Source organism: Chiloscyllium punctatum, chromosome 44 (assembly GCF_047496795.1).
Source record: "Chiloscyllium punctatum isolate Juve2018m chromosome 44, sChiPun1.3, whole genome shotgun sequence".
Taxonomy (NCBI): Eukaryota; Metazoa; Chordata; class Chondrichthyes; order Orectolobiformes; family Hemiscylliidae; genus Chiloscyllium; species Chiloscyllium punctatum.
Genome location: NC_092782.1, coordinates 8,542,419 through 8,566,462, shown reverse-complemented (window position 1 = coordinate 8,566,462; position 24,044 = coordinate 8,542,419). Strand labels below are relative to the sequence as shown.

General features: G+C 41.0%; 1 protein-coding gene across 8 annotated transcripts in view; it reads left to right on the top strand.

The window, feature by feature from the left end:
• The window catches only part of eps8a (EGFR pathway substrate 8a, signaling adaptor), a 220,019-nt gene extending 198,996 nt beyond the window's left edge, over nucleotides 1-21,023 (top strand). For 6 of the 8 annotated variants that reach the window (XM_072562187.1, XM_072562184.1, XM_072562185.1 and 3 more), the window contains 5 exons: nucleotides 1,302-1,325; nucleotides 2,903-3,119; nucleotides 5,395-5,575; nucleotides 10,857-10,989; nucleotides 20,014-21,023. In XM_072562187.1, the coding sequence (XP_072418288.1) occupies nucleotides 1,302-1,325; nucleotides 2,903-3,119; nucleotides 5,395-5,575; nucleotides 10,857-10,989; nucleotides 20,014-20,127 (669 nt within the window). In that variant the 3' untranslated portion in view covers nucleotides 20,128-21,023. The remainder of the gene's footprint in view (nucleotides 1-1,301; nucleotides 1,326-2,902; nucleotides 3,120-5,394; nucleotides 5,576-10,856; nucleotides 10,990-20,013) is intronic. The other 2 variants (XM_072562182.1, XM_072562183.1) reach the window with 2 other exon arrangements.
• The last annotated feature ends 3,021 nt before the right edge of the window (nucleotides 21,024-24,044 follow it).

Sequence of the window (24,044 nt, the reverse complement as noted above, 5' to 3'; positions counted from 1 at the left end):
AAGGGCCACAACACACTGCAGCACACCAGAACTACAAAAATAGGAAGAGGAACACCTATACAAGGTATTCACCAAAAACGGATACCCCCGCAATTTCATCAACAGATGCCTAAGGGAGAGACAACGGAACGAGGACATGCCGCAACCCAAAGGACTAGCCACACTACCATACATCAGGAGCATTTCTGAACTGACAGCCAGACTACTGCGACCACTAGGACTCATAGTAGCACACAAACCAACAGCCACGCTTAGACAACAACTCACCAGAAGGAAGGACCCGATACCCAACATGAGCAAAACTAATGTAGTGTACAAAATCCCATGCAAGGACTGCACAAAACACTACATCGGACAAACAGGAAGACAGTTAACGATCCCTATACACGAACACCAACTAGCCACGAAACGACACGACCAGCTATCCTTAGTAGCCACACACACAGATGACAAGCAACATGAATTCGACTGGGACAACACTACCATTATAGGGCAAGCCAAACAGAGAACAGCCAGGGAATTCCTAGAGGCATGGCACTCATCCACAGATTCAATCAACAAACACATCGACCTGGACCCAATATACCGGCCACTACAGCGGACAGCTGGAACTGACAACCGGAAGCGGCAGAGACAGGCCACTATAAATGCTGGAGGAAACAGCACAGAAGCGCTTCACAGGAGGCTCCCAAGCACTGAGGATGTCACCTAGATAGGGGACGAAACATTTGCAAGACAAATTCCCAGCTCGGCGAACAGAACCACAACAACGAGCACCCGAGCTACAAATCTTCTCCCAAACTATGTCCTACTGTAATCAGTGGTGCCAATTTGTGAATTACAAGTAGTCTGCAATGTCTAAATGCAACTATGTAGTGCTGAACAGACATACAATTAGGTTCTAGATAAAAAATTTAATGACCATGATGCGGTTTTCTATCTGTTTGGTGTGCTTTTTGGGAGGATGTAAATGTGGGAACATTTCAGGAAGTGCTGGAGAAACTCAGCAAGACTGAGCCAGGTGGAGAGGGAGACCCAGATGAACGATCACTGGACTCAAATTGTTGATACTGCTCTCTGCAGATGCTGGCAGACCTACTGAGTTTCTCAATCACTTTGTGTTTCAGATTTCGAGTATCTGCAGTTGTGTTTTTGGGATAGAAATGTTTGAGGTTTGCCCCTCCATCACTGCTGATATGTGAACCAGAAACATTTCTCATTATTATGTTTGTGCATTTAGCTTCATTTCATGCCTTTGTTTCATTTTTTGCTTTACATTGGCTTCAATCATCTACTGACAGCAATTACTGGGAGAACTGTCTGAGGTATTTTGTCACTTCTGCTTATGTTCATGACATGCAAGAATTATATTTCTGTGAAGAATAGACTTCCAATTTGCTTGAATATTTATGTATAGAAAGTTATAGCAACTATTGTTGTATTTGAATTTTAATAGCCAAGTATTCATATCAATCCTTCCCCTTGTTACTAACTCTTTTTGCTTGTGACTGCAGATGTGTAAATGTATTTTTAATGTGGTTTGCTAAGCTGTTAGTTAACTGCATTGTCTTTTCATCACTGTTTACTTTAAAATGGCGTGTAACACCCATTGTTGGGAATCTGGTGTTAGGCTACAATCTGAATAGAGTTCAAAACATTTTTTGAGGTGTTGGGGGCACTAGTCTACTGTACCAAATTGATACAGACTTTGTTCTTGTTCCAAACATAAGGATTTAAGCACCTTATTTGCGAATAGCTTGGCATGTAGCAATTGAACATGTATCCCAAGAAAATCAGAGTGAATAAAGTATGAAAAGGAAACTCCCGATGCAAGCTTACTCCTTGAGTACAGCGACTTGTCCAATAATCATGAGTTTTACCAACCTCAAATGTTGGAAGTGCATAGGATACATAGCCTCAATTCACCTCCGTAACCAAAGGCACACAAGCATTCTCTCACTTCCATGCTCTCACCCAATCATATTTACCATATTATAACATCTGGCAACTGGCATAATGTTCCTGTTATGGACCCCATTCGTTCAGGGTATTAACGCTGTCTGGAAATGTGTACCCTCATTAAAATGTATGTTATTGTGTGACTACATGTATAATGCTTACGGTGTGCTTACTAAGCAAGGTGTAAACTCTGTGCACTTTTAACACAATGTAGGAAATTGTGCTGATTGGAAATAGTTGCAACTTGGTTGGCATATTCTCTTGTCGTCTTCCCAACGCACACCCTGTGATTTGCTGATTAGATTTTAATAGTTTAAAAATTTAATTTTTTTCAATTTTGACCCTCAAACATTGCTGATACAGCAGTGTTCAGTTAAAACTGCTTGAAGCTTGCTTCTAAATATGTCCAGTTTCAGTTTTTATTCCAAATAGTTTTTTTTTTCCTTGCTACATCTATTTGAAGACTTACTTTTTTTTAACCAAGCATTCTGATCATCTTCTAGGGGGCTAGATTGTCATTTTGTTTTTTGTTAGCATATGGTTCTGTGAAGTATCCTGGGAGATTCCACCAGTATGTTAGTTTACTTTATACATGCAAGTTGTGACTGAGAATTTTAGTTAATCCAGTGTATCTGTAGTCTCCAACCAATAGGAAATACTTGGGACAGAGGGAGAGAGTTTTTTATATTTTAAATCTTGAATGCTGCATCCAAGCATGTTGAAGCAAAATAGGCAATCACCTATCTAAATTCATGTAAAGTGATGAAATAATTACTGCAGAAAGCATGGTACTGTGATGATGAAATTGGCAACAAAAATAATAGATTATTTGTTACCCTATAATCCAAGAAGTTTCCCACTACAGATTTAGATTGCCTGTTACTGTTTGCTAAATCTTTTCACTTTTAGCACAAGTAATTTTAAGCATCCTTCTCATCTGCAGAAACAGAAGATGGATGTCATTGCAAGATCTTCTGGACCAATACCACCTGCTCCTTCACCACCACCAGCACAGATCTCAGCTTCCCCTACATCTTCATTTACAGGTGGTATAGTTAAAGGATCTTCTAGGAGTGTCAGCCGTCAGAACAGTAGCAGTTCAATTGAGAGCTCTGGTGCACAAAAGGACGGTCAGAGAGATGGACACACGTTACTCAACCGTAAGTTGAGAAAAGTTCAGTTCCGTTATTATTTAGTTGAACAAGTTCTTATTGCACAATCAGAACTTCTGAACGGGTTAATTACTTAAAATTTGCAAAAATGCAATTTTTAAATTTTTCAATGCGTGTCGATGCAATTTGCAATGTGATCGATCAAAAACAAAAATCGTCTTCTAGTCCTTTGTGACAATGCTCCATGATGAATCAATTGGTCACAAGCTCCTCAACTTACTTTAGATCAACCCATATGATTAAATTTATTTTAGAAACATTTTTATCAATTAAAATATCAAATTACACTTCAAGATCAAAAATCTCAGCACATGAAAATATAGAACAGACTGGTAATGTTGCTTCAAGACATTTAATGTTTACCTTCCTATGCCACTGTTTTTAATTGGATTATTTTAAGACAATTTTGAAGGTACATTGTAATTTGCACCCTTTTGGTTGATGCTTAAAGCTGTAGTTATTACTTTAATACTCCGAATCAAAGTTTAAAATCAAGTCTGTTTTAGGTATGCGGTATGTTTTAAGTTCATGCAATTATTATTAAATTAGCCTTAAACTGCCTGTCTGTCTTTAGTACATGAGATATTTGTGTTGCAGCAAAGTCCATGTTTATTGTCCTTCCCTAATAATCCTTAACTGGTTTGCAAGGCTAATTCAGAGGGCAGTTATGAGTCAACTATATTGAGGAGAAACTTCTTTAGCCAAAAAGTGTTTTGCATGTCGAATTTGGGAGACAAATAGCATTGGTGCATTTAAGGAAAAGCTAGATAAGTGTGTGAGAAAGAAAAATAGAAGGAAAACTATTTAGAGTCATAGAGATAAGCAGCACAGAAACAGACCTTTCAGTCCAACTCGTCCAGGCCAACTAGATATCCTTAATTAATCTAGTCCAATTTGCCAGCATTTGGCCCATATCACACTCAACCCTTCCTATTCACATACCCATCTAGGTGCTTTTTAAATGTTGTAATTGTACCAGCCGCTTCCACCAAGTGGCAGCTCATTCAATACCTGCATCACCCTCTGTGTGACGAAGTTACCCCTTACGTCACTTACATCTTTGCCCTCTCACCTTAAACCTATGCCCTCTAGTTTTGGCCTCCCCCAACCCAGGGAAAAGACCTTGTCTATCTATCCTATCCACGCCCCTCATGATTTTATAAACCTCTTTAAGGTCACCAATCAGCCTCTGACGCGCTAGGAAAGAGCCCCAGTCTATTCAGCCTCTCCCTACTGCTCAAACCCTCCAACTCTGGCAACATCCTTGGAAATCATTTCTGGTCAACTTGTGGCATTGGTATGGAAAGGGTAAGCTGATAGGATTAATTAATTAGTGTGATTTGAGTGGAATGGCTTATTTTAATGCTGTAGTTTCTCTGATGCTATTTTTTAAAATTATGTAATGTGGGTCTTGCTGGCTGCAAACTTCTAGTTGCCCTTGAAAAGATAAGCATGTAAGAAGAAACTCCGTTTTGCTTTCTGACAACAGATGCATAAGTAACACCATCTTTTGTAGTACTGTATTTTCATCACTGCGATTTTCTACTGGTTTTCAGATCTTGTGACTTTTTTACTGCTGAAAAAAGCAGTAGTTTTGTTTTTTTTCTTAGCTGAGAGAAATGATACTGAATTATACCTGTTATCCACATTTCCAGGAGAGGGCTAAAAAGCTGTACCCTCGTGCTCACTGAAATTTATGCAAGATTGATGGTTTCAAAGCAATTATTTTGAAATATTGAAATCAAAAATGTTTTGTGTTGCAAATTTTTGGCGGTGGCGTTTTCGAAAAATATTCGCAAACACATTGCTTCTAAAAGACTGCAGAACTTTATCTGCAGTACTTTAAAATTACTTAGGTGTGGGCTTGTGGTGCAGCAGTAGCACATCTGACTCCAGATCAGAAGGTTGTGTTCAAATCATGTCAGGCTCAATTTCTTAGGCGCAGCACGGTGGCACAGTGGTTAGCACTGCTGCCTGACAGCATCAGAGACCCGGGTTCAATTCCTGCCTCGGGCAACTGTCTGTGTGGAGTTTGCACGTTCTCCCTGTGTCTGTGTTGGTTTCCTCCGGGTGCTCCAGTTTCCTCCCACAGTCGAAATATGCGCAAGTTAGGTGAATTGGCCATGCTAAATTGCCCGTAGTGTTAGATGGATTAGTCAGGGGTAAATATAGGAGGGTGGGTTTCTCTTCGGAGCGTCGGTGTGGTCTTGTTGGGCCAGAGGGCCTGTTTCCACCCTGTAGGTAATCTAATCTCCCACCATAGGGCGGAAATCTCATATGGAAGAAGTGCAAGATGAGTTGGCACATCGACTTACAATCGGACGTAGTGGTGCACAGAAGAAATTTCAAGTATTACGAAGCAACAGTTCCACCATTGGCATTTCCTTTGATTCATCTCCAGAAGAAGTAGCAGAATGGTTACGGTCTAAAGGATTTAATGCTGTGTGAGTATCGATAAAATTCAAACTGGAATACCAAGGTAATCAGAGATCCAACTCCTGAAACAACTGATCTAGTTAACTTGTATGTATATTAAGTGCTTCTGTGTTCAGTCTCATCTATATTTGAATGGTGAAATATTCTTTGAGTAAATTGCATTGGTTAGTTCACATTTGGTAAAGCATTTCAACAAACTTTGCGTTTTAGTACAAAGGTCTACTATTATCACTATAATAGTGATAGGGTTGCCAAATGAATGAGTGGGCCTGATTAGGGACCAAATGGACACCAGTTGGTACAGGCAGAAGACTTTGCTGAGGTTGTTCTGTCTTTTGTACTTGAAGGCACATCCTTTGTGATTATTGGTTGATAAATGGAAAATTGATCTTTGTGCCCATATATTGTAAACAAAAAGGTAGACCTTGAATCTACTTCAACCAGGACATGTATTGAGCACTTTGCAGTTGTAATTAATTTTTATCTACACACTAGCTATTTAGCCAACTGAGTGAGCCAGTTGGTCCAGAGTGAACCAGTTGGGGTACTAATGAATTTTCTGCATTGGAGTTTACCAAGCTGGAAGACCTGTTGTTTTTTTTCTTAAGCCCTCTTCTTCTCTCTTCTCTTTCTTTCTCTCTCTCTTTCTCTTCCCCCCCAATTCTTGATCAAGTTGCTAAGACATTTATGACATCTTCATGGTGAGCTCAAATTGCACGTTTTGGCCTAGCGGTAGGACCCTTTGCAACAAGAGCCCCTTATAAGAAGAGTTTAATTGCACTTTGTTTAGATGTTAATTGTATTCAGGTGGAAGTTGGAGGTGGAGATACAGCAAATAATTAGGAAAGCTAATAGAATGTTATCATTTACCATGAGGGGAATTGAATAGAAAAGTAGGGAGATGATGCTTCAGTTATCCAAGGGACTGCTGAGACTACATCTGAAGTGCTGTGCACCATGTTGGTCACCTCACTTAAGGAAGGACGTAAATATGCAACTTTGGGGAAGATTTGTAGCTCAGGTTGTGGATCAGCTAGTAGGTTTCCTCACTGAGCTGGTAGTTGTGTTCTCGGACATTTCGTCACCATGCTAGGTAACATCATCGGTGAGCCTCCGATGAAGCAATGGTGTTCTGTTCCACTTGCTATTTATATGTCTTGGTAATTGATGTTTATGAGTTCCGGTTTGGATGCCAGGCCTCGAGGAATTCTCATGCATGTCTTTGTTTAGCCTGTCCCAGTCGAACTGGTGTCCCTCTTTGTTTGTGTGTATGGATACTAGTGATAGATGGTCATGTCTTTTGATGGCTGATTGGTGTTTATGTATCCTGGTGGCTAGTTACCTGCCCGTCTGTCCAATGTAATATTAGTTACAGTCCTTCCAGGGTATTTTGGATATGACTGTCGTTCTGCTGATTGTTGGTATGGGGTCTTTTAAATTGATCAGGAGCTGTTTGTGTGGTGGTAGATTTGTGGGCTACCTTGATGTCTAGGGGTTGGTGTAGTCTGGTCGGCATCTCTGAGATGTCTTTGTTCGGCAGGGTGGCTAGAGTCTCAGGGCATGTGTCCTCCTCCTGTTTAGGTCTGTTGTCTCAGAATCGGCAGACTGCGCTTCTTGGGTACCCGTTGTTCCTGAATACATTGTATAAGTGGTTTTCCTCAGCTTTTCACAGTTCGAGTGCTATTGTGTTGTGGCTAATATAAATAATGTCCCGATGTAGATCCGTTTGTGGGTGTTGGGATGATTGCTCTTGTTGCTGAATATCTGGTCAGTGTGTGTCACATTCCTGTAGATGCTGGCCTGCAGCTCTGCAGTGGGTTTTCGTTCTACTGTGATGTCTCGGAAGGGGTGTCTGTTGTTCTCTTCCTCTTCCTCTTTGGTGAACTTTACACTAGTAAGAATGTTGTTTTTGTTTATGGGTTTCTTTTAATTTGTTGCGTTTTGTGATCACCAAAGGTCTTATCCACATAGAGGACCCAAAGCTTGGGCTGGATCATGGAGGGGGGGGGGAAAGGCTAGTCATTCTAACCTCTACATAACTGCTTCTGCAAAGAGTCCCGATATTGGTGATCCCACACAAGTCCTGTTGATTTGTTTGTAGATCTTGCTGTTGAAGTTGAAGTGGGTTGAGAGGCACAGGTTTACTAGTTTGAGGATGCTGCCCTTGCTGATGGAGTTGGTGCTGTCAGGTGTTTGTGTCCTTGGGTCGTCTAGCAGTAAGGCCACTGTTTCTTTGACTGAGTTGATATTTATTGATGTGAATAGGGCCGTCATCTCAAAGGAAACCATGTGCTCGTCGTCCTCTACCTTGGTGTCTTTGATGTTTAGGAATTCCTGGGTGGAGTGGGTAGAGTGGCTTGAGTCTTCTACTAGGTGTTTCAGTTTGTGTTGTAGTTCCTTTGCTCGTCTGTATGTCGGTGTACCAGGAAGTGAGACTATGGGGTCTGGGGTCGAGGTTTCTGGTTGCGTATCATTGTTTAGCCTGTCCTAGGATGGATTTTTTTTGTCAGTCGAACTGGTGTCCCTGTTCATCTGTCTATGTATACCAGTGATCAACTAGCCACCGAAAGACATATCAACTGTCACCAGTATCCATACACACAAAGAGGCACACCAGATTGACTGGGGCAGATTAAACAAAGACACACAGGAATTTGTAGATGCCTGGTATTCACACTGGAACTCAATTAACAAACATATTAATTTGGAACCCATTTACCAACCTCTCAAATAGAGCCAGGAGCGATATCACCCACCGCAACAGACAAAGACACATAAATAGCAAGTGGGACAGAACACCAGTGCTTCATCGAAGGCCCATTGATGATGTAACCTAGCATGGTAACAACTTCTGACGACAAATCTACCAGCTCAGCGAGCAAACGTACAACCTGACAGGATGTAAATATGTTGGAGATGGTTCAGATGGGGTGTTACTGGATTAATACCTGGAATAGGTAGGTTGTCATATGACCAACAGAGGCTAGGCTAGGCTTGTATCCTCTTGATCTTTGGAGAGTAAGAGACAACTTGAATCATATAAAATTTTAAGCAGCTTTGATGGGAAATATTGTGAGGATGTTTCCTCAAATAGAAAAATTTAGAACTAGGGATTACTATTGAAAAATCAGAATTGCTCCATGAAACAGATGAAATTTTTTTTGATGTCATGAGTAACTAAAGTTGATTAGGAAACTGATCTGGATGGGGTGAATTTGAAGTTGTTGAAGAAAATCCATGAGAAATTGAAGTACTGACTACAATATTGCAATTCTCTTTAAATATGGAGATGATATCTTGGGTGCAATTTATAAGCTTTTAACTTTGTTGTGAGGTAGCCTTTAGAAATAACAATTCAGAAACCAATTAGTGACCAGTTGGATAAGTATAGTATTATAAATGAGAACCAGCTGTGACAGGTTTGTTTGGGGCAAATCATATTTCACTTTGAGCGGAAGAGAATGCTGCTGGTGTGTATGTGGACTTTCAAAAGCCTTTTGATCAAGTATCACATGTTAGATTGGCTAATAAAATTGAAGCAATGGTGGTGAAAGGGATGGTAACAGGAAATAATAATTGTGTCTCTAGTAATTGAAGAAGCTTTGCTACTTGCCAATTGCAAGCCTCTGTTTCAGTACTGTAAGTTGCGCTAAATATGTGGAGATCAAGGAAATGACTTGGATTAAGTTGACAGACTAATTCATTACATAGTAACTGATTTTGAGAAGAAAAGACAATAAAAGTTTTCTAACAGATGTGCTTTGGATATGAGGAATGCTGGATCAGCCATGAACCTATTGAATAGTGGAGCCAGCTTGAAGGCCCAAACAGCCTGCTCTTGTTCTTATTGGTTATGGTTTCTAGCCTTATTTGACTAAACACTGATTTGCTACTGGAAGTGTGTTTTGTGCTGTACTGCAGTCCTTCAGTCTTCTACCACACAGTGGATCAAAAGAGGATTGGAAGATTGTGACCACTTCCAAAATTTCTGCCTTTACTCTCCTCAGCAACAAAAAATGCATGTCTTCCAGGTAGTGTAATTTATCCACTTGGACACCAGCATTTCTAGTGATTCCTCTATCTACTTTTGTTATACAGTATTCCAACAAATTGCGTACTGCAGCAAGGACAAAGTTCTCATGATAAGCACTTTGAAGATACTTGTTTAACTCTTCAACTATGTTTTCTGCTTGCACTGATCTATTTCTACTCTTGTTCTATTAACAGCTTCTCTGCTGCTGCGACAAACCTTTTTACAGTCAGTATGCCAATGGAAAAGCTTTGGCAACGGCAATAAAAAGGAATCTTTTTTTTTTCTGTCTCTTAACATCTATTTTCACTTGGTTTCAATATGAATCTTTCTTCCATTATCCAAATGATACTTTTCCTGTTTGCCTTACTCTGTAGCTCCTTTGACATCGAGACAGTTCTATTTTCTCACTGTTCTTCACCCTGGGAAATGTAGATGAGGCTGCCTGATTCCCCATTACAATTTTGGCTGGCAGAGTTTGACTCATTTACTTGGGCCAATACCATTCTTCAATTCTCTGAAATTAACTTGCCTCCAGTTAAACAATTTTTGCTCCAGATTGTTCCTTGCTCTTCTCCATTCATAATCTAAATAGTGATTATTGAACCAGAGATGCTCCCCATTGTGAATATTCTTTAGTTCATGTGTATAAACTCTTCCTTTCAGAATTAGTCCTATTACAGACTACGGTGTAATTTTGAGTCAATGGTAATTACTAATTTTGACCTTTTGAATGTAATAATTCCTGTTGGCAAGGAAAAACCTGAGAGCTGAAGAGTTTGTCTAGATTTGAAACAATCCTAGTGTATAATCACATTTACCTTTCAAGTATAGAGATTACTGAATTAATATTTTATCTGTACATATAGTTTTCAAGAACGTATTACTCTGTATTTACAGATCATTCAGTGGACGTTCAATGTATGTCGCAAATAATGAAGTATTTCTGAAGTGCAGTTTTGTGGGCAAATGTAGCAACTGGTTGTGCATAGCAAGGATACCTAGCAGTTGATATAATTAACAGATTAATCTTTCTTTAAAGGGTATATTGTTGGCCAGAACGTCAAGAAGATTGCACCATTTTTGTTTTAAATGGTATAGTTGGGTCTTTTGCATTCGCCCTGAACCAATAGATGAAGCCATGACTTGGTCTGTTCTATAACTGTTTTCATAATGCAGGCTCTGCTTATTACTCTTACTGTTAAACAAAGTATCTGTTTCAGAAGCAGCATGCTCTTAATCAGTTTCTTGTGTTACAGTACTGTGAATAGTTTGGGAGTACTCTCGGGAGCACAACTCTTCTCTTTAAACAAAGATGAACTGAAGACCGTTTGTCCTGAAGATGGTGTTCGGGTTTACAGTCAGGTTACAGTGCAGAAAGCTACATTGGAGGTATAATTTAATACTTTATTAAACTCTTAACATGACTAAGTTCAGTGATCATATCTAGGCCTACACAAATGCATTTCAAATAATTACTGGACCTAAATTTGTTTTATTGACTTGATTAATACTTGAAGCCAGCTGAGTTTGGTTTTGCGCATATTTCGAAGGGTTCACATCTAGTTCTGCACAAGACAGGTGGGGATGAAAAATCTTTGATGTTTGACATCTCTTATTCCTGTACAGTTTAACTTGAGAAAGTGAGGACTGCAGATGCTGGAGATCAGAGCTGAAAAATGTGTTGCTGGAAAAGCGCAGCAGGTCAGGCAGCATCCAAAGAGCAGGCGAATCGACGTTTTGGGCATAAGCCCTTCTTCAGGAATGAGGAGGGTGTGCCAAGCAGGCTAAGATAAAAGGTAGGGAGGAGGAACTTGGGGGAGGGGCGTTGGGAATGCGATAGGTGAAAGGAGGTTAAGCTGAGGGTGATAGGCCGGAGAAGGGGTGGGGGCGGAGAGGTCGGGAAGAAGATTGCAGGTCAAGAAGGCAGTGCTGAGTCTGAGGGTTGGGACTGAGATAAGGTGGGGGGAGGGGAAATGAGGAAGGTGGAGAAATCTGCATTCATCCCTTGTGGTTGGAGGGTTCCTAGGCGGAAGATGAGGCGCTCTTCTTCCAGGCGTCGTGTTGCCATGATCTGGCGATGGAGGAGGCCAAGGACCTGCATGTCCTTGGCAGAGTGGGAGGGGGAGTTGAAGTGTTGAGCCATGGGGTGGTTGGGTTTGGTTGGTGCGGGTGTCCCAGAGGTGTTCTCTGAAACGTTCCGCAAGTAGGCGGCCTGCCTCCCCAATGTAGAGGAGGCCACATCGGGTGAAGTGGATGCAGTAAATGATGTGTGTGGAAGTGCAGGTGAATTTGTGACGGATATGGAAGGATCCCTTGGGGCCTTGAAGGGAAGTGAGGGGGGAGGTGTGGACGCAAGTTTCGGATTTCTTGCGGTTGCAGGGGAAGGTGCCGGGAGTGGAGGTTGGGTTGGTGGGGGGTGTGGATCTGACGAGGAAGTCACGGAGGGAGTGGTCTTTCCGGAACGCTGATAGGGGAGGGAAATATATCCTTGGTGGGGTCTGTTTGGAGGTGGCGGAAATGACGATGGATGATACGATGTATCTGGAGGTTGGTGGGGTGGTAGGTGAGGACCAGTGGGGTTCTGTCCTGGTGGCGATTGGAGGGGCGGGGTTCAAGGGCGGAGGAGTAGGAAGTGGAGGAGATGCATCGTCGACCACGTCTGAGGGGAAATTGCATCATTTCCACCTCCCCTCCCCTATCAGCATTCCAGAAAGACCACTCCCTCGTCAGGTCCACATCCCCCACCAACCCAACCTCCACTCCCGGCACCTTCCCCCGCAACCGCAAGAAATGCAAAACTTGCACCCACACCTCTTTCCCCCCCCCCCCCCCCCCCTCACTTCCCTCCAAGGCCCCAAGGGATCCTTCCATATCAGTCACAAATTCACCTGCACCTCCACACACACCATTTACTGCATCCGCTGCACCCAATGTGGCCGCCTCTACATTGGGGAGACAGGCCGCCTACTTGCGGAACGTTTCAGAGAACACCTCTGGGACACCCGCACCAACCAACCCAACTACCCTGTGGCTGAATACTTTAACTCCCCCTCCCACTCCGCCAAGGGCATTCAGGTCCTTGGCCGCCTCTATCGCCAGACCAAGGCAGCACAACACCTGGAGGAAGAGCGCTTCCTCTTCTGCCTAGGAACCCTCCAACCACAAGGGATGAATGCAGATTTCTCCAGCTTCCTCATTTCCCCTCCCCCCACCTTATCTCAGTTCCAACCCTCTGACTCAGCACCGCCTTCTTGACCTGCAATCTTCTTCCTGACCCCTCCGGCCTATCACCCTCGCCTTAATCTCCTTCCACCTATCGCATTCCCAACGGCCCCTCCCCCAAGTCCCTCCTCCCTAACTTTTATCTTAGCCTGCTTGGCACACCCTCCTCTTTCCTGAAGAAGGGCTTATGCCTGAAACGTCAATTCTCCTGCTCCTTGGATGCTGCCTGACCTGCGCTTTTCCAGTAACACATTTTTCAGTTTAACTGTTGTATTGGTTACTGTTTAATACAACACAGTACAGTACAGGAACAGGCCTTTTGGCTCACCCACCCTATGCCGATTCCTAATCTTTATGCAGACACACTACTTAGTTTCCTTACATGGTATCTGTACCTCTGTTCACCTCACGTTCATGTGTCTGTCAACAAGCACCATAAATGTTGCTAACATGCTGCTTTCATTACTTTCAGTGGCAGTGCGTTCCAGGCACCCTGTGCCCTCTTACAGTTGACCTTTCCACACTGGGAAAACACCTCTGACTATTTGCCTTATCTATCACTATTAGTAACTGACCTCCATTCCGAAAAGCACCCACTGCTGGTCTGTATTTTATGACCAAGCCAGTTTTGTATCAATCCAGGCAGGTCACCCTAGATTCCATGTGACTATACTTGCTATACCAACCTGTTATTCACAAATTTGTATGCATCTTTTTGCATCATCCATTACCACTTAAGATATAAAGACAGAAGTTGCAGGGAAAGCTCAGCCGGTCTAGCAGCATCTCTGAAAACAAATCAATGTTAACATTTCTGGTCTGGTGACGCTTGCTTAGAAATGATGGTAGCTAGGAAAATGTCAGTTTATATGCAGATGATAGTGTGGGGGAAGGTGGTAAGGAGTAAACGATAAGTAGGGAGAGTGCGGAAAGAGGGAGAGAAGTACAGTTGGACATATTGTTTCCCCGCCCCCCCCCCCCCCCCCCAACCCCGAGTTGAAGCAAAACGCTCAGAGACACATTGAGATACTCCTTCATCTTTATTCCATGCCCTTGAGGGAGAGAGAATGATCGGCTTTGTGCACAGAGACATAAGTTCATGGTCTTCTCTGGAATAGCAGTTGCTTAATGAATTATATAGTTGTTTTACAGGGAGGAGCATCCAAATACGGCCACATACATATTAATTGGGTGACCGTTAATAGTAGAGATGAAGCCATCTGCTCTTACACAACGCATAACTGGCCTCACATAATGAATACTTTTCACCTTGTTTACCATGACCCTTGCCTCCAGCACCACATTGTTAACTGCAAGTTCTTATCTGATCTGAGTCCTGCTCAGCTGAACCCCTTGTTTAATAAAAATCAAAACCCTAACTCTTTCCCTACCTGCTCATATCTGATACATATTCTCAGACAGACAAAAGTGTTATTAATCTGGCTGGGAGGGTGAATAATTGTTAACAGACTGTTAGTGGCTAACTATAGGTAGTGTGTATGAGCAGACTGTGGTAACAAGGCCTAGTGTATGTGGTGGGGGCTAGGACGTAAGGGAGTTCAGGTCCTAAAACTACTGATTTTAACACTGAGTCTGGAGCTTGTGCTGGAGCGCTGTAGCAAGACTGAGACAGATGTTGGCCAGGGAACAGGGTGGAAGTGGCAGAAATGGCAGCTGCTGATCCTCTGGTAGGTAAAGACAAGGTGAACCCTAGTGCAGTTGCAGCTTGGGGGGAGGGGGAGGCTGGAAGTGTAGGAATGAATCAGACCCGGTCGAGGGCCCTGTTGCCAACAGTGCTAGGGAATCCTTTTTTATATCCCCCCAAAGCTTTCTTGTTAACATTGGCCTCACTGGAACATATACGATGGAGACTTGAGATTAGTTTTGGTGTTGGAAAAATAATGTCAATAGCTGGAAGGACAGGTCTGGGTATTGTTTCCCATATAATGATTATTGGTGTTCAAGATTGCTACAGTACAATGTGATGCAACTACTGAAGCCTAGTGAACAAAACCCTATCATAGAATTGCTGATCTAAAGTTGATAATTAAATCTGTTTTATTTTTATATGCTGTATGTGATGAGCCATGCTGTTTCACCAGATTCCTTTTCAGGCATTTTGATGTTGAGCCATTTTTGATCTGGACTTTTTTGATGTGTCAAATAATAGATTCCATGACAATGAGTTGTAAGTAACATTTTTGAAGAAAAATTCTGTATTTTGTTATGAATCCTTGTCTTATCGTAATCCACCACCTTGTCCTATGTTGAATGGTGATGGGAATGAAAAACAAAGTAGATAAGTGGTATGTAATAATCTTTGACGGAGAAAGGAGATGGATGTGTGGGCTCTGGGTTAAATTTACAAATATGTGAGCAAGGTTATCTGAAGGATTAAGAGCAGTCTGGAAATTAAAGGAAATAAAACTTTTTGTTTGACCATGAAGACCAGAGAAGAGCCACAAACGATATTTTAAGGATTGAGGTACTGAAAGTTTTGGAACTTAACGTTGAGATTGTAATTGTTTCTAACTTATGAATTCATGAATAATTTACATGTGTTTTATATTTGATTTTAAGAAATATTTCTGCTCTTTGTGCTTGAGGTGAACCGCTTAAAAGCTTTCTTTTCTTTCTTTGGCTGGGTTTTTTGTGGGCTTGTTTTGTGGTTTCTTGCTGTCTTCCTACTTACAGGTGCTCTGCTGACTCCATGGGTCCTGACTATCTCTTGCTATTCAAGTATAAGTAACCGTAAGATAATACTTAATTTTCTTACTTAAATTAGCAGTTCTCTGGCATCCTTTTTCTGATCCATTATAGGCTGGATTGATTTTAAAAATGAAGTAGTTACCTGATCCCTGAAGTAAATTTCAACATTGCCTTTATATGAAGGAATAATTCCTAATTTTACTATGTGCATCTTGCTTCAAGTGTAATCTAACCTTTATCTCTGTTAGCTTTTATGATTTGTGTGGTTTGTATGTTTGTTTTAAAATGCAGCCTTGCTTGATCAACAAAAAGGAATCCTTGATACCCTTTGAGCATTGCTGTTGTATATCTATCACAATTGAAATTACTTTTTAAAAATGTTAATAAATACGATTAAATAAATATTTGCAATGTGATACATTTGCGAAATGTATCTTAATGGTTCTTGCCCAGAAACAAAAGAGTCAGTGCTCAAAGAATATTGACTGCCATAGCTATGTATTCACATGTTTGTGCTTCGTATTAATCCCCCCACCCTCCCCATGAAAAGAATTTCCTTTAATGTTCTCTTTTCTATGAATGCCATTAGGACATTCATTTTTACTGAAGGTTCTGCATTGAGAGCAAATAAACTGCACTTTTCTCTTCCCCTTTCCACCATTGACAGTTCATTCAGTCTCACTCAAACTGACTTGCTCACTAAATTATATTGCTTTTCCTTGCACTTCACAACATGGTCAAAAATTTTATTATGTTGGTGTGAAAATGGTTCATTTTTATTTTGGCAAGAAATCTTCTGAACTGTCCCACATACCTTTTTGATTTTGGAAGTAAATAGGGAAATGCTCCATCTCAAGAACCTTGGGCAAAAAATATTTATGGTTTAATGAAAAGCAAATTATATATTGATAATGGAGTAATTGACATGGTTTATACACTATATATATTTGAAGAGACTGCTTCACTCTTTAAAACAAAATCCGACTGACCAGATTCTGGTTTCACAGTCCTTCATTACATTTCCCACTACAGTACAGGAATGTGGTGATGACATCATCTTTGTACACTCGGGCATTTGCTTACCTATCGGAGATGCTGCTGTGGTTTGTTGAAGGCCATGCTGGTGCAGCTGATGTGGGCTGATTCTCCTAGCCTCAAGGCATTTTGAGGATAAATGAAGTGCTGCACATCTTCTGGAGTGTCTCCTTCAGCAAATATGGTGAGGTAGAATATTTGACTGTCTAGGTCTGGGTTGATCTGAGTTTTATTTGGCCACATTCAAAAACAGCCTGAAACTCCTCTTCGTAGAATTGAAGAGATTGAAGGGTGTTGTGGAGATCTACAGCATAGAGAAAGGCCATTCGACCAGTCAATTCTGTGCCAGTTAAAAGCAACCACCTAACTATTCTAATTTCATTTTCCAGGACTTGGCCCAAAGCCTTGTGTGTCTTAGGCTTGAAAGTGTGCATCATATACTAAACTGTTATGAGGGCTCCTGCCTCTAACATCTTTCCAGGCAGTGAAAACAAAATTCCCCATGTCCCCTTGAAGCCTCCTGCTTACTTTAAATCTCTGCCTCCTGATCCTTCACCAAGGGAAAGCATTTCTTTTTGACTATTCCATCTACGTGTCACATTCTTTACTTCTCAATCATACTTCCCCCCCCCCTCAGTCTCCTCTGCTTCAAGGAAAACAGCCCCCGTCTATCTGATCTCTTTTTAGAACTAAAACTCTCCAGACCAATATCCTGGTAAAACTCCTCTGCACTGTCTCCAGTGCAATAGCATCCCTCCTGTAAAGTAGTTTCTAAAACTGTAAACAATACTCTAGCTGAGACCTAACCAACATTTCATAGAGTTCCGGCATAGCCTCCTTATTTTGTGCTTTGGCTAATAAAGGCAAGTATCCCATATGTCGTCTTAACTACTTTATCCATCTGTCCAGCTATAGAATTCACAGAATCCCTATAGTGTGGAAACAGGCCATTTGGCTCAGCAAGTCCACACAGACCTTCTGAAGAGTAACCCATCCAGGACCCATTCCCCTACCCAATTATCCTATATTTCCCCCGACTAATGCACCTAATCTACTCATCCCTGAACACTGTGGGCAATCCACCTAACCTGCACATCTTTGGGCTGAGGAAGAACCCCACACAGACTCTGGGAGAATGTGCAAACTCCACACAGACAGTTGCCTGAGACTGGAATTGAGCCCAGGTCCCTGGTGTTATGAGGCAGCAGTGCTAATCACTGAGTCAACGTGCTGCATTGTAAAGGGACTGGGGGCTTGCATGCTAAGGCCCCACTGATCCTCAGTGTTTACCTGGGTACTGTTCTTCATTATGTATTCCCTTCTCTTGTCCTGCCCAAATGCATTCCTCGCACTTATCTGGATTGAATTCCAATTGCCATTAATCAGCTCATCTGACCTGCTCAACAAAGGCTATCTTCCTCGTTTTTTTACTACCGCACCAATTTTTGTATTATCTGTGAATCTGCTGATCAACCCACTTACATCCAAACCCACTTACATCCTAAATCATTTATATATACCAATGGAACACTGTTGGACACCTGGCTTCCAGTCATGAAAACAAACCTCTGCTTCTTACCACTCAGCCAAATCTATATCTGAGTAACCAAATTTCCTTGGATCCCACAGGTTCTTATCTTTGGTATCAGTCTCCCATGCCCTGCTGAAGTCTGAGTAGATTGCATTGAATGTATTGCCCTCATATATGCACCTGATCATGTCTTCAAAACATTCAGTTTGTTTAAATAGTATTTCTCCTTAAAGCCATGCCAGTTGTGGTTTTGATTAATCCCAAGTGCAGATCAAAATTGTTTCCCAGTTGTTTCCCCGTCACTGGCCTGTTGTTTCTTATTTTATCCTGCAATCCCTTCTCCAATTCTCCAGGACCTCTCCTGTGCCCAGAGAGGAATTGAAAATTATTGGCAGTGCCTGTCTTGCCTCACTCAACAGCCTGGAATGCATTTATCCAGTCCTGAAGATTTGTCTACTTGACTCTTAAATCTGCCAGATTACGAAGAACCACCCCTTTGTCTATGCTAATTTCTGACAAGTCCAGTGCAAAGTAGGCAACCACACTGCAGTTATTCACAATCTAAGGAAGTTTATGATGGTCATCTTGGTTTAAGCAAAGAGGTAATTGAGGTTAGTGTTTTCCATTCAGGCTGAGTGTTAGCCTTGAGCTACAAAATTGCTGCCTTGATTTGAAATCTTGAGTTATTCTGCCAGGGAAAATGGTCTGTTGTTTTGATTTGGGAGGTCATGCATTTCTGGATTACATATGTCAAGTCATTTCTGGTGAAGACTGTGCTCAAACGTAGAAGTCTGGGCACAGGAGTCTAACACTACTGGCCTTGATGTGAGATTTTTGCTTTGTAATATGCTTGTTAATTAGTGGAGGGCAGTGCTTGTGGGTAAGCATGTCAGTTACTTTATTAGACTGATTGGAATTTGAACTCAAGTTTTCTAGTCAAATCTGGACTAAGAAGCAATAATAGTGACCACAGACCTACTGGATTGTCATTAAAAATGCACATTGTCCCTCCAAGCAGTCTATCCTTGGTCTGTCCTAATGCAGACTGTCATGTAGTTGGTATATAGTTAGTGTCTGAGATGGCCTGATCTATTGAGTAGGAGTAGGCAGTAAATGCTGGTAACATCCGTGCCCACTCAATGAGTCAAAGGAAGTCCTTTTTTCTTTGGCCAATTATTTACCCCACTTCTTTGGAATAAGTGATGCATAACATTTGGCTATTAAATCCAGAACCAGTAGATGGCACTCTGATCATCATAATTTGACTTTGTGGAAATGGGAGCTAAGGCCTGAAAAGGTCAGGTGGTTATAGCAAGTTGGTTCTTTTGGTTTGAACATGGTTGCACCCATTTCAATAAAAATTGTAATTTTTTTTTCAGTCCCATTATCCACCTGTATCACCTCTGAGTTCTTCAGTTAGAAAGAGTTACAGACTTGCACTGCTGTGTACAGTGTTTAATGCACATAAGTGCAAAATGTTATCTGATCAGTCAGCAGGAAGACTGGGTGAAATTTGCTAATTGTGTAGCTATTATACACCTGAGGATGACATAAGAAAAATGCATGGTCCAATAAATCTGGCTGGAAAAATCTAGTTCACGTTGAAATAAATTCGGAACTGTTGAGAAAATAGTCTAAATATGATTTGGTAATCCTAAATTAAATCACTAATTAATTTATAATGCAAAAATAGTGTAAGTTCAATTTATATGGGAAAGAAGCTAATGCATGTATAAAGGGGCATTTAAACAGAAGTATAAATGAGTTATTAAATTCAGTCCACTTGAGTTAAACTTTCAGGTTGTCCCCTGCTCTTTGCTCTTTCCTGTAACCACCTCACCTCTGAAGCCCCCACCCCACTCCAGACTGTCAATAACATATCCACGATTCTGAAATTGTATATTGTTTAATTTCAGGATAAACGTGGGACCTCTGAACTGGAGGAGATCATGAAACGCCGGCAAGAAAAACTCAACGCTGCTGGCTGTGACTCTGGAGTAGAATCTTTTGATGAAGGAAACAGTCATTAATGAAGGGTGATTACTTTGAAACTTTTTCTTTGATTTTAGGAAGCCACTGAGAAATCATCTGAGTTTTTAGAAATTATGCGGAGAAGGCACAAATTGATCGACCAGTGAAGCGTATTGCTGGAAAGGACAAGATTTAATGAACATGTTTTGCTGCATTTTATTACTGTGGAGTAGAACAGAATTTCGTAAAAATATAATTGTGACTTGTTAAAATTAAGCTTATCTTTTGCAATCGAATTTTGATTGTATCCTTTTTGAATATAATTTAATAGTCAGTTTATTGTAAGAGACTTAATACAGTAAACTAGGTTTGTCACAATCTGTAGTGAAATGATAAAGGGAATAAGATTGAGTCAGTATTGTCTTTGATTTAAATTCAAAAGATTTGTAAGATTATATTGGTGATGAAGACAATAGTGAAGCATTTTCTGTGACTGGTATTTAATGTACAAATGTCATTGTCGAAGATGCAGTTGGTCTAACAGCAATTTTTTCACATTAAATAGACAGTTCTAGTCTTAAAATATGACTAGAAAGTTGTATTTAAAAAAAGTTAGTTACAACACTACTGCCCTTGGCATGGGACTTATTGATTTGGAAATGTACCACTGACACAACCACCCCTACCCCACCCTCCTTCCCCATGCAATGTCGTATCTGTGTTACAAATGGACACCAAAAGATTTCACGTGCAAATAGTTTATTTCACAGTTTGAACTTTAAATATTGTTATCTTGATGTAATTTTATGGAAACTTGCTGAACTGAGAAGAATGTTGTACATTTGAGAACTTAAATCCATTTAGAAGGATTTGATATTGTATTTGTATAGTTTCATGGTGCCTTTTTCCACACAATTCAGCTATAATTCTGAAATAAATAGTATTTACTGCTACACTCGTTGGTTTAAATTTATAACTGGATTTGTTTATCTCCCTCAATGCTTAGACAACCTTTTTAAATTCCTTATAATACAGTACAGGGAGTCATTTATCTCAGTTGGCTGAATGGCAGCGATACTAGTTATGTGGGTTCAATTCCTGCACCAGCTGAGGTTACCATGAAAGACTCACTTTCTCAACTTCTCCCTTGTCTGAGTTCTGGGGACTGCATCTTTGGAAGGATATATTGACCTTGTAAGTGTAACACAGGCATAGGAGTGTGATACCTTAAAACTAAAGGTTAATTTGAGACATTGCACAAACAATGGATCAACTCGGCATTTAAGAAGTTAGGGGCGGATTTGATTATAGCTTTCATAATAAGTGGAATAAATACTGTCGGAAGGGAAACTATTCATTCTGGTTGAGGAGCCTAGGGTTAGGGTGTAATTTTTTTTTGAAAGTTAGAAGCTATCCTTCAGGAGTCAAGTTATGAAACATTTCTACACACAGTCTGGTAGAGGTATAGTGTACTGTTCTGCAGATAGCAACTGATGCAAATTTAATTCTGTAAGAAAGTTACAGACAGGCTGGCCAGATGGGGTGAAGCAATGGAATATAATCAAGAAAAGTGTGATGTACTGCATTTTGTGAGGATTAACAGGGCAATGGAGTAGATGATGAATGGTAGGACCCTGAGTTGTACAGAGAATTAAAGGGACTTGGTGTATATGTGAATAGATCCTTGATTGTATCAGGTTAGGCAGTTCGAGTGGCTAAGGTGTCATCTGAGATTATTGCCTTTTTGTCAAGGCATTGAATACAAGGACTGGGAGATTATGATGGAGTTATAAAGAATGTTAATTAGGCAACAACTAGAGGACTGTGCACAATTTTGATCATACTAAAGGAAGGATGTGATTGCACTGGAGAGAATGCAGAGTTGATTCACCAGGATGTTGACTAGTCTGGAGCTTTCAGTTCTGAAGAGTGGCTACATAGGCTAGGGTTGTTTTCCTTGGTGCAGAGGACCACAAAATTATGAAGATCGTAGACCGCATTGGGTATAATTATCTGCCCCCACCAGAAGGGTTGTATATTTAAAGTAAGGGGCAAGAGATTTAGAGGGGAATTGACAGATGTTTTCACCCAGAGGGTGGAGGGTATCTGAAACTCTTGGCTTAAAGGGGTGTGAGAGGCAGGAACCATTACAACATTTTAGTACATGGATGAACACTAGAAACGCTATAGTATACAAAACAAAAAGACCAAATGTTAAGAAGTGGAATTAGGTTAGATATCTGCTTGATGCAAATACAATGAGCTAAAGAGCTTCTTCAAAGCTGTAATATTCAATGACCAGTTTTAAATCTGAGAGATACAGCAAACATTATGGGCCCTGACTACATTTGGCTGTAGTACTTCAAACTAGTGCCCCAGATCTAGATGTGACATTCTCCAAGGTGTTCCACTTACAGCTACACTGCTAACATTCCTGTCTTCAAATCCAGTCCAACAAAAGACCACCCTCTGATTCTGCAGTCAGTCATGAGTAAAATTATGAAAATTATTGTTAACCCTGTCATCAAGGATTGTTAGGCACAACTTACCATTGCTCAGTTAGGTTCTGCCAGGGCCATTCAGCTCCACCACTCATTACACTCTTCGTCCAAACATTAAGCTGAACCCCATAAATCAGATGAGAGTAAGCTTTTTTATGTGGTGTGACAGCAAGGAGCCCGAATAAAATTGAAACCACTGGGAGTGCCTGGGTAGATAGGGAAATATCCTTCAATTGGTTGGAGATGTACTCAGCACAAAGATGATTATTGCAGGTCAATCATCTCAGTCCCAAGATATTGCTGCAGGAGTTCTCTGTTGATATTTTTAATCGACCTGCTCAGCTCTTCCCTGGAGCAGGTGGGACTTGAACCTAGGCCTCCTGGCTCAGACTTAATACACTACCACTGCAGAACAAGTGCCTCGTCCTTTAATGGTAGTGTTGTGGGATCAATCGTGTTCCCTCTGTCATAGGTTTATAAGTGGTGATATTTGCTGAAGAATTGTGACACTCCTACTGAAGAAGTCTGTCCACCTGAATCAGAAAACATGAAAACTGTTAAGTGACATTTGCAACATGTATCAGGCAACGACCATTTCCAACAAGAGATAACATACATATGGCCATCAATCTGATGAGGAATGCGTGGCTTGACGAGGGCATGAGAGTTGACTTGGAAAAGCTGGGAGGAGGGTGCACTATTGGGGTGAGGGTTGAAAGGGTTGACCTTGGGTAAGGTGGGAGAGAAGGTGATGCAGGCCAGATTGGATATAGTGCCAATGAATGTTGTATCCATTTCCCTACCTGAGCAATTGGGTGGTATGTGGTCATTGACCATTTGAGTAACTCTGTTGGACTGATAGCAGTTGGACCACCCTCTACTTTGCCCTCCTCTCGTAATATTTCTAAAAGGTCAGGAGAGGGGGCAGGGTAGAGGAAATGCAATTGGGTAGGTAAAAGAAAAGTCACTTCTGGAATTTTCAGCTCCTGGCCTGGGAACCTAGCAGCAGTGGCTCATAGAAACCTAGGCAACGTTTCATGTCAATGACCTAACCTTTCAGAAGAACTGAATTGCTATCACCTTAAAGCATGAATAGTTTCCTTTTCTGCACAAGGTGCTAATATTTTCTGTGTTTTCTGTTTTGCAGTATTTTAGACAATTGATGAGAAATTTTCCGATGGCTAACACTTTAGGTGTAGGAAAAAGATGTAGAAAATATATCGGATTTATCCCCAGTGTTAGACTGAGTTAAGCAGAATGTCTAGATAGAAAAGGGGCACCAAAGCTGATCTTACAGGTCGATAGCATGAGTTAAATACTTTGATTATTAATTTAATGTTCTGGGTTGAAACCTGAAAATTAGTTAGCAACTTTGGTTACAAGTGACTTTTTTTATCACTACTGGAATCTGTTACAAATATGCAGCTTGAGTATATCTTTTTCTTCTCATCGACCTGTTCAGAGAAGTTATTATG